At 45.6% G+C, this 11,260-nt stretch overlaps 1 protein-coding gene across 2 annotated transcripts; it reads right to left on the reverse strand.

The window, feature by feature from the left end:
* Positions 1-813: 813 nt before the first annotated feature.
* Positions 814-10,402, reverse strand: LOC105025866 (polyhomeotic-like protein 1). 2 transcript variants are annotated; one of them, XM_010896879.4, is made up of 15 exons: positions 10,232-10,402; positions 9,611-9,729; positions 9,229-9,339; positions 8,871-8,948; positions 8,594-8,731; positions 6,228-6,395; positions 5,853-5,925; positions 4,738-5,756; positions 4,509-4,626; positions 4,174-4,355; positions 3,815-3,899; positions 3,630-3,717; positions 2,792-2,945; positions 2,318-2,549; positions 814-2,154 (listed from the first exon to the last, which is right to left on the reverse strand). In XM_010896879.4, exons 2-15 carry the CDS (start codon positions 9,725-9,727, stop codon positions 2,003-2,005), a joined length of 2,715 nt encoding a protein of 904 aa, XP_010895181.1. In that variant the 5' UTR covers positions 9,728-9,729; positions 10,232-10,402; the 3' UTR covers positions 814-2,002. The 2 variants fall into 2 exon arrangements, with proteins under 2 accessions (XP_010895181.1, XP_010895182.1); XM_010896880.4 differs by having other exon boundaries at positions 9,611-9,761.
* Between the last annotated feature and the right edge of the window lie 858 nt (positions 10,403-11,260).

Here is an 11,260-nt window from a genome sequence, read left to right on the forward strand (position 1 = left end):
GGTGCCATGTTGAACTTCCAGTGACCAGTATGAGGGACTGTGAGAGCGATAACACCAAATTTAACACACCTGCTCCATTCATAAGGAAAATGGCTAATTAGGCCCAATTTGGACATTTTCACTTAGGGGTGTACTCACTTTTGTTGCCAGCGGTTTAGAAATGAATGGCTGTGTTGTTATTTTGAGGGGACAGTAAATTCACACTCTTATACAAGCTGTACACTCACCATCTTACATTGTAGCGAAGTGTCATTTCTTCAGTGTTGTCACATGAAAATAATCAAATATTTGCATAAATCTGAGGGGTGTACTCACTTGTGTGTATATATATATATATAAGAATATTATGTTCATTTTGTATTTAAAGAGTGATATGTATATTTCTATATTTGTCTACTTTATGTGTGAAATATCACAGTGGTTTTATCTATTATTATTTTTTTTTTTTAATAAAAATTCCTTGCTTGCTACTGGTTTTAAAGCCAGTGTCTTCAAAATCCATATCACTGAATGTCATTACAATACCTCTCTCTTACATAAACTGTGATCACTTGCACTTTAACGCTTTAAAACAATCACAGTGACCTTAACCTGCCATGGTATTGAATAGAAATGGTGGAGTATCTCATCATAAATTACAAGGTAAGGTAACGTATTTGAGATATATTATATATATTTTTTTATTATTTTGCGTTTGAGGGGACACCCCTGCCTAACAAATGTTCACATTGTTACGTTTAACTTCTCAGGCAGTAAAGCTCAGTTTACAGAGCGCTAGTCAATTCAGTTGCAAAATAAAAGCTGTGCCACTCCTCCATGTTGTCCTATAGTAGTTTATTGGGTTTTTTTTGCATGTTATTGAGCGTGCCTTGTCCAAGTTTAAAACGTAAACACACAATTAGCAGAGCCAGTATTCAGAAGATTATTGATCATTCATAATAGCCACAGTCACTGTAACAAGAGCCTTGGTTAGGAACGAGGAAGTGATGAGGAACACTAACAGGAAGACAACAGTCCAGGGTCATGTTTGTGCTGCAACAGAAAAAAAATTAGCTTCTCTTATTGGACAAGTTCAGGCAGCTCTGAACCAGTTTCAGTCAGTTTTAATGAACATGAGCCTGTTGTCATTTTTTCCCCACTACTGTACATTTCGATGTGTGTAAAATGACAAAGATTTTACAAAAGAAATTAGCATTTTAAATAGACAAGAAGGCTAATGTAATCTAAAACCGGTTAGGAAAACTGCAGTAGCCTATGTGTAAGGTAACACTTGGATCGTGTTTCCCGGGACTTTGGAACTACATAGATTATTGCTTCTACCTCACAGACATTTAAAAAAGGACGTATTTTTCACTTCAATCCTGTGCAACAGTTGCCCTAATTGACCCTAATTTCAGTGGGTAGAAAAATGCCACCCTTTATTTTTCACCATCCCTCAGGCAATACATTTGCTACTCTTCGGTGATGGTAGGCAAAGGCAATGGTTCATCGCGGAAAATGGCCGTACCATACACATGTGCACTTAAAAATAAGGAATGATATTAAACCTCACCCACCCCCCCTACAGACTACTCCATCCTAGTAATCATTTTTCAATCGTCGTAACTACCTAAAAAAAAGGCCACAATTTCCACAGAGCAAAAAACGCGATGAATCTCTACAGTGTAAACAATGGCCGTCCAGCCAACAAAGGTCAATTTAAATATATAGGCAAATATTAAACACGTATTTAGGATCAACCAGGCACTCACTCATTCACCGTCTCACTCAGGCACTACCTTTTAAGGTACACGTCCTAAGGGCTAGAAGCCTAGCTTTTCTTTTTTTTTTTTTATGTCTGTCAATGTCACACAAAACAAAGTCAAATCAACAGGGTTGACTTCAACGGTTAGCCAAGTCTTTTAACAGCCATATGGTCACCTCTCCTCTCTATCCATCCTGTCTTCCCCTCCTTATGTTGGGAGTGGTTCAATAGCACCCCTGTCTCCGGTCGCCCGTCCTCTCAGTCCCTCAGGGTGTTGATGTGGGCGCAGATCTTGAGGGCGGGGCCGAGCTTGATGTTCATAGCGGACATGAGGTGCTCCTCTCGGAGCAGGAGCAGGGCCTGTCCGTCAATCTCCTGGGACAGGAACTGAGCCGCTAGCTCCTCGCAACCTGGGAGGTGAGAGTAAAGGGTCCGGAGCGGGGGGGAGGGGGAGGGGGTTGGAGAGTTAAGGAAGACAACATTAAAGCAGAGAGCAAGGCTACACATTAAAGCAAAGTTAAGGACCTGGAAACACAAAGACAACGAACGGGGCTAAGTGGCCTGTGTCCCAACCTTGCAGAGAGGATATGAAATTAGACACTTCCTCCACACTCCACCGGGTGGGGCTGCCGGGCAGGAAATGGGGTGACGCCGAGCTCTCCAGACGGAGCGTGGGGGGGCGCTGGTGGCAGGAAGAGGAGGCCGGGGAGAGGGACATGGGATCGTCATCCTCCTCCTCATCCTCCTCCTCATCATCCTCCTCGCAGCTGGAGACGTCGTCCGAGCGGCTGGATTCGGAGCGACACTGCGGACAGACAACCAGGGCTGTGTGAGCGGCGCGCATGTGTGTGTGACAAAATACCCGTCAACATGTGGAGTAGATTAAAAGGTGTAGGTTAGGCTTGGTGGTTTAAATCACATATGGGGCTACAAAGCTTCCACTCTTTCTAGCGTGGACCGACGGCAACACCCATTCGACACAGGTCGCTTTGGACATCCAAGCCGGCAGGCGACGGTCAGGACTGCCAACGACAGGCTGGCCATTACCTTGGCCGGTAAGGGTCTCCCGGCTATTTTGGCACTGGCGATCTGGGAGCTGGTCCTACGGGGCACGCTCCTCCTCAGGACACCGTCCTGGTCAGAGTGGGAGAGGTGACCCCCCTGACGCAGCCGGAAGTGCTGGCTGCAGCTCACATTGTACCTGGAGCCCCAGGGGGACACGGAGTAGAGCAGGGGTGAAAAGGAGGAATGTAAAGAACTCGGCCGGGTTCACTTTAGGGACGTCTCGAAATAAGACCTAAAGGACCAGGTAAAGGGACTTAACTAACAATTAGAAACATCCCTAAACTGGTGAACACAGTTGAACCCTGCAGACTACTTTTACTTTGCATTTTTTACACCACGGCAGTGGACCGGGCGTACACAACAAATGTATATATAGTATATACTGAAATGTATTGATCGCACACGCGTCACTTGGTTATGTTGTCACCATGAGTCATATTTATGTCCAGAAGTTGGACCGGTGGGCTAATGGCTTTATACAGCGGCTACGGTTTAGTCTAAATTACACTGCACAGGCTTTACGACAACATTGCTAAAGGTTAATATTTAGTTGAAAGCAACATTAGCTTGTTACGTGACATTAACATCATCCTGTATCGAAAATCAAGGTGACCTTTTTCAGGAACGGTATGGTGTTTAAGCCATAGTTATCCACTTCAGACCAACTGATCTGCCCGAAAATGAACATTCAAGACAGTATTTCCATGAAAACTGACAGAGTAAAATGTGCTGACATACTAATGTACCGTAAACATGTATGGACATATAGAACACATCAATTGAAATAGTATATTGCAGTTAATATTTAGTATGACAGTACCTCTTGGAACAGGTCAAGGAGCAGAAGCGCTTGGTGCCTCGAAACTGTCTGGCTGGAGCAAAGCTTTTACAGTATTCACACTTGAGCACTGGGATGAGAGAAGTGGGGGGTTAAATAATGATATAATGTGGATGGTAGTGAAAACAGACCTTGATGCAAACGTTACAGAGCACTGTGAAACCGACCTGTTGCAACATTCACAGTCTGAGGACGGCTGGCATCTGGATTCTCCGCGGCCATATCAGTTGCATCTTTTACTGGACCAATCACCTGTCAATCAAAACGCAGGATCAATCAAAATGAGCTTTGATCAACGTGACTGATAGCTTTTATAACTCTCCCTAGTGAATCCACACACCATTAAAAAAAAATAAGTATTCATTAAAGAGGCAATCCATTGTTTTTGTATAATTTCAGCCTCTAGTGGTAAAAGCGCTACATAGTACTACATAAGCAATTTGCAATTCATATATAATGATAGAAGACTTTGGGGTGCTGCGTTATGTCTTTTCACTAAACCTATTCCACAGCGTCAGACACATACAGGGAAGGGCTCTGCTCCCTCATGAATGACGAAGCCCTCGATGAGGTGGGTCAGGACGTGGGGTTTGACCACGGCCTGTGGAGGGGGAGCCCTCTCCCCGTGGCCACTCACGATGCGGGTCAAAGGGAGGGTGGCCGAAGGAGTGGGAGCGGGGGAGGGGGAGGGGGAGAGCGGACCAGGGCCTTGAGAAAAGAAGAGGTAGCGGGAGAGAACGGACTGGATGAACCATAGCACAACCACTTTGTACAATTCGTACTTTCTAAATCTTTGCAAATATTTGTCTGGGCCATAATGGAAAACTGTTTCAGACACGTGTCACAGATTTCTTACAGTACCTGCTTCCACAGCGGGGGAGGAGAGGACGGGGGAATTTTCCCTCACTGGAACAAGGTGGGGAGGTGGGGGGCCGTCTTCGTCGTCGGCCGCGCTAGAGTCGGACTTCCTCTTCATCGACTGAGAGAAACGCCAAGTACTTCAACAACTGCCAAGTAGTTTAACTAAAACAACAGTAAAGTGGAAAACAACAGTAAAGTGGAATGCAATGTGTGCGGGCGAACAACTCACCTCAGGTGGCTGGGGACACGTTGACTCTCCGTTGGTGACCACTGCGGCGGATGTGCTGCTCGCTTCAACAGATGGCAGCGGTAGAGCGAGGGTGGAGCGGGAGAGGGCGGGAGGAGAGCTGACGGCCCGGGGCTGAGAGGAGGCGCTGGTGGCCAAGCTGCAATTTGGACTGGGATTCACCGCGGGGCTCTGATTGGCTTGAACCTGCACGTGGGAGATATGGGCCAATGGGAGGGGTTCCTGGGCTGACTGAAGGCTCTTCAGACTCGCCCCCCGGCCAATCACCCCTCCCTCTCTGGACGCAATGGAGGCCACCATGGTCAGGAGGCTGGCGCTGCTGGAGCTACTCAGAATGGTAGCCCCCTCATGGGAACAGGCGTTCCGGGCATGGACCAAGGCCAAAGCCTGGGGGTTTCCTACGGAGCTTTGCCTGGCCCCTACTATCTGGACGGGGATGTGTGGCGGAGGCTGGGCGGTACTGGCGGGGGGAGCGGGAAGGATTGGAGGTGGGTTGCGCGATGGAAGTTGTAGGGGCATGCGGAGAGACTGTTGAGTTTTCGGCTGGATCGGAACAGGACCGTTCCCCTGACCTCCTTTGTCGTTAGCACTGACAGCACTTTTCTGCAGCGGCTGAACGACCAGAGTTTGAGCGCTTCCATTCGTCTTGATGGTGGCGCCGCCCATCTGGTAACCTCTGCCATGGGCGGGCGCACTGGAGGTGGGCACCAGAATGTGAGTCGCTGCGGAGGCGGAGGCCGCCGTGGTGACGGCTCCGCCCCGGCCAAATTTGGGTCCGGAGAGGAGGAGCTGGGAGAGGGGGATGGAGGTGGACGGGGAGGAGGGGTGGTTCGACTGGTGGTTGGACGTCTTGAGGTTCAGAGAAGACAGGCTGGCGTTGGAGCTCTGGGTGTACGTAGGGATCTTGATGTGGGGCTGTTGGAGCTGGTTGGGTTTAATGGGAGACTGTGGAGTAGACTGGTGGAACTGCTGCGGAGAGGACTGGATAAGGGAGTAGGTTGCTGAAAAAGGAGAGATTAAATGGTGGATGTAGGATTAGCCTCTAAGGCTATGCATGCACAAGGCTATGTATGAGATTTGGCGCCCACTGGTGTCACCTCGGTCTGAGACTTCAGCTTTGACCCCAACTGCCTTCGGATTGGAGACACCCCTCAGAGCCAGGTTCTGCACCTGACACACCGAAAACAGGAGATGGGCTTAGAATGCCTGACGCTAAGTAGCGGATGACAAGAAGCCAGAGAGTTGGACGCAAGACAAGTGCGAGCAAGAGTTCAGAGCAGGATCCTACAGTTATGCTGCATAAGGATCTTCGATTTTGCCAGGTGCCTTAAACTATGTGCTGTAATGACCACTGGATTTAGCAAGGAAGCACATATATACATCCAGGACAAGACTATTCTAGATGTCATACTTTCAATAAAACACGACTCACTTCAAAGCTTGTGGTCACAGACACAACGTTGACCTTGTACCTGATCAATATCCGACTGGTTGCTGGACGAAGTAGGCGGAACTTCCTGTTGCTGCTGCTGGTGCGGAGTCTGCGGTTGCTGGGTGACTGTTGCCACGGCAGCGGTTGCCGTGCTACTGGGCATGAAGATTAACTGGGAGGAGAGGGGAGACCTCAGAGATCGATTGACCTACGCGCACAAAAAGAGAAGCTGTTACTCAAACAGACAGATGCAATAACGGAGAGCAATCGAACTATGCTTCGGCCTTTTGTGACTGACTCTGCCCCCAGTCAGAGGGAAGGTCCGAGGGTTAACACGCATGCAAACTTAATAGACACATATGTAAAACAGCTGAATGGGAACGTAGAACAGTAGTGAGAAAGGCAGTGAATATGGTGGAGGTTTTTGGTCCATCCTGGAACAGCTGTTGTGCGATAGAGGTGAATGTGCGTGTGACCTGGGGAGCCAGGTGGATGGGCCATGTTCAGGCCACCAGCAACCAGCCTAGCAACAACCCAGTCAACCAATCCGAGGCAAGAGGCTGTGGTGCGAACGGACAGCTCAAGACTTAGGACCTTTGGCCTAGTACGCCAGGCTCCCGTGGTGGAAGGGCGGACCTAATGCAAATTATTAGAAGGTTTTTTCTCTGAGGAGAATCTTTTTTTCTCCTCAGAGACGCAGTTGACGCTTGAGGTTCACTAGCAGTGATATACCAATATCCTCAGAGATCAAAAATTTATATTTATTAAATTGTATTTTTATATTACTATTCTTAGTATTAAGTAATATCCAGAGGGGAGCAGGAGGGAGACAGAGCAGAGGAAGCAGGCTGCGTATGGCTCATTCAGGGAGTGAATCACAATCCTCGCCATGGGGCGGATGGGAAGGCATATGGTTCCAGAGTCTAGAGCGTTAAGACAGTTAACCTTGTTTGGGAACCTGGGGTTTATTTTTGACCACCTAATAATATGTTGTTCGTTCGGCAGTTGTCACGACACACAGCTGACTGGTGAAGGACACACAATATGGACACTGTCAACAGCGTGCAGTCTATCTGAACTAACAAAGAGGAAATCGGGCAACTCCGTCACGATTGATTTACCGTAAGCAGCCACCGGTATTGTTAATCATGTCCAATTGGAATATAGTTGGGTCTTTTTTTTGCTGAATAACATTCAGAAGCTGTCCTGTTCAGTGACAGCTAGCTGCTATTCGATTTTTAGCGGGTAGCACAGATTGTGTACACACATTGGTAATGAAATTCAAAATTGACTCTATTTTCTCCCCTTCAGGCACTTTTAGTATTGGTTTTAAAGCCAACTTGTGGTTTGCACCACTACCTTTAGTGGTGCAAACCACTACTCTAGAAGTCTTCCTGTGCCTACCAACAGTGCAAGACTCCTTAACTCAACAGTTCTTTACTCCTTTTCAATCATGTTCAGGTGTTGTTATCGGTAAACATAAGGTTTATCCTTGTTTTTAATTGATTTTCAGCCTCAAACCGGCTCCTAGATTTAGAGTCTCACCTCGTTGGTGTTAATACTGACATATTAAGCAGACGCCATCAAACAGAAAAAGCGTAAAATCAAGACTAGACGTGCTCACACTAGCCTGCAGAAATTACATGACGGAACAAACCTGACTAACCATGAACACCTGCCAAACCAATTGTCCCAATACTTTTGGTGTTCTGAAATAACTGGGCTGCATATAAAGTGTTGTCATTTGTTAACTGTAAAACAAATATGTACAAATACCAAAGAGAAGCGGATAATGTAATGTAACCTAGTAGACCCAAAACACAAATGACATTGTCCCAAAGCGCCTTAATTCACAACAATGAACAGTACTGTTTATGGAGCAACGGCAATCAAAAAAGCAGATCAGTAAGTATAGCTGATTAACATGTCTGAAAATTATTCTTGCCGCCTTGGTTACAAACATTTGCGCATAAAAGGCACCTTAGCGAGTACCAAGAAAATATTTTTAAAAAGAAAAACAGCAAATTATTTTTTTTTTAACAAAAAATAGCATTAGGTTCAACATTGCAGAACATTCCTGAAAAATCCATTTTGGTTAGTACTTTTCATCATTTAGACCACCCCCATAATTCACAAAAGTGCACAGATTGGCCCAGTTAAACGGTAGCTGGCTCCAAACTTAAGCCTATTCATCAGAACCAGACTGATATCCGTGTAGTGTTTAAAACGTGAACTCATTGGATCAGGTGGCTGTGCAAGGCTAATTTTTCTATGTGGCAATGAGAAGATTCTGTATTTTTCCTTTTAATGGCATTTATGTTGTTTTGGCCAAGCTCCACTGACCCCTAAAACATATACAGTCTCTGAGAACCAGCTACATTGACAATATTCTTAAAATTAACTCACTCTCAGATACATCTGTCCCTGTCCAGCTGTGCTCCCGCCCAGCAGCACTGATTGGCTGATAGTGGACGTTGCAGAAGAGCCTGGGCCAATAGTGCGGGTGGTGGTTATGGCCCCTCCTCCAGAAGTGGTTACATTCACCTAAAAAGGAAAGGAAAGAAAAGGACATGTAAGACACTGAAACATGTAAAAAAAACATGAGATATTAAGGGAGTTCTTTCTTCGAAGGTGTATTCGGAGTAGTAATTTCAGGGTAAAAGTTTACAGTATTTAAACATACAGATGTGACTGAAGTGCTGGTGGTCTGAGAGGTGCTGTTGGTGGAAGGGCTGGACTGGCGACTGGCAGCTAGTGTGGCCTGGAACAGGGACAACAAGGCTTAATGTCCAAAGCCATTGCCATACATTAAGGACAGAAACAGTTACCCAGTGAAGTTTAAAGCAGTGAAAATGGATTATGTGCCAAACCTCATAAAGACATTTTACCATCATACCGCCACTGTATAGCCTCATAAACACTCAGCTTTTAAAATGACAAACCACTCGTAAACTGATTGTGTCAAAACAGCATTCAACTAGAAAAATGACAAAACAACATTTGAAACATGCGTTGTTGGCGGGGATCCAATACTACTCCACCTGTTGTACGGCAGCCAGGTTCTGTAGCTGGGCACTGTTAATCTGCTGCTGCAACATAAGCTGCTGGAAATACTGTGCGGCATTGGGCTGTCTCTGCAGTGCCTGAAGGGCCTTCCGTTTTGCAAGACAGAAAACAGGGAGAGGGAGTAATTACATTGCACAGTCAATAGCCTGCAGGTTGATGTATGAGCGCTTGCACAAAGATGAAGAGATAACTACGCTAACGACGAGGATTACTGATGATCCTGTTTGACACAGAGTGCAACTTGAGATTGTCATGTTAGAAAAAGACAAAGGCTAGGCTATCCCTAACTCAAATGTATGCACACTCGGGCAATGCACAAACACATACAAGCGGACGCACGCACGCACGCACGCTCACCTGCACAGCCTGTCTCTCGTACAGGGACATGGAGTTCATTTGCGAGGGACGGGAGTTCACCCCCGATGGAGTGGTTCCGTTGGTAGAGCCTTGGTTTTGGTCCCCATCCGTCTCCATCACTGTGGAAGAGGAGCTTTCAATCAAATGATGGCTAGAAAAACAATGTGAAAAGGGTTGGCTATCAGTCACTAGTTGAAGGTAAAAAGATTAATCAGACTGCATCGTTTTGAGGTCTGGATGTATCTGTCAGGGATAACTAACGTCTGTATTTACATGTTGATGCAATTCTATTTCGATTGATGAATAACGATCCTATCACTCCATTACTTGACTGCTAGCAAAAATTGTATTGTCTTGCAAGATAAATGAAATTACATCTCAGTAATATCATTAGTCGACATCACTTTGCAAGTTAGATCATTATTACTGCTAACTAGCTAACATCATTACCGCCACTTATTGCACTGAAATTAAATGAAAGATAAGGAATGTAAATAGTGTAGCAGTTAACTAGCTATAGTATTAACTCGTTGGAGTGTTAGCAGACAAGCTTGCTAACTAGCTAGCCACTGTGGCTTGCTTCTACTGTACCCCGTGAACATCGTAAAACCACATTCCTACCGTGCACGTTGGTGTATTGTCAGCAATGATTCCCTCCCACATTCAGTAGAGTATTATGCAATGACTCCTTATTGCAAGACGATATGACAAAACAGTCAATTAGGCTGTTTATATTTTTGCATAAATTTGGGTGGACAACGCCTCCTTTTGATGGTTTTCATTTCCGGCGCAATGGAATGACGGAAGGACGTAGGTCGCGTGCCAAAATGTGTAACAAAATAGTTCTGATGTAATGATTAACTTACCTACAGTAGCAATGTATTGGTGACAGTTTTACAACACATTTTATGGTGCACATTGTGACGCTGCGGTAGCGTTCATGTGCTGCCAAATTTGCGACCATAAACCATTTTAAAATGAATTTTCTAATGCATGTATTTAAAGCTTTTTTGTTTTGTTGGTAGACACCATTTAAAATGGTGTCTACCAATTTGAATAGACTAACCTCAGCAGTATCTGCTGAAATCCTCAGCTGTTTGTATGCCTTCTGGTGAATGTCATAAATTAGGTTACAAAACATTGGTAGGATCACTGCAACCTGTTTGCCACTACTGGTGGTTTTTCCCTGGATGAGAGCCCGCAAGCTGCTGGAAGTATTGATTGGTAGGGGGCACTTCCCTCTGGTCTAATAATCAAGTCCCAATGCCCCAGAGTAGTGAAGGGACACTGCTTTGTGTAGGCTGTTGTTTTTCAGCTAGGTTGTTAAATAGGTGTTCTGACTCTGTGGTCACAAAATATCCCATGCCATTCATCGTAAGACTAGGTATGTTAACCCTTGTGCCCTGGACACATCATCATCTCCTGCATTCCTAATTGGCAAATATTGTCCCCTTGACAGCTGATGTGTGGCGAGTGTTCTGGTGCAAACTGACTGCTGTGCATTTCCAAAGTGGATGGGACTCTGTGGAAGTCACTTTACGAATCACATTGTTGGTGACTGAGGTGAGTTCCCCCCCTTACTGCTGAAGTGCTTTGGGTGCCATATTTATAATTTATTATAAGTATCATTTATAATAATTGATTATAAGT

The sequence above is a fragment of the Esox lucius genome, chromosome 10 (genome assembly GCF_011004845.1).
Source record: "Esox lucius isolate fEsoLuc1 chromosome 10, fEsoLuc1.pri, whole genome shotgun sequence".
In the NCBI taxonomy this organism is placed as follows: domain Eukaryota; kingdom Metazoa; phylum Chordata; class Actinopteri; order Esociformes; family Esocidae; genus Esox; species Esox lucius.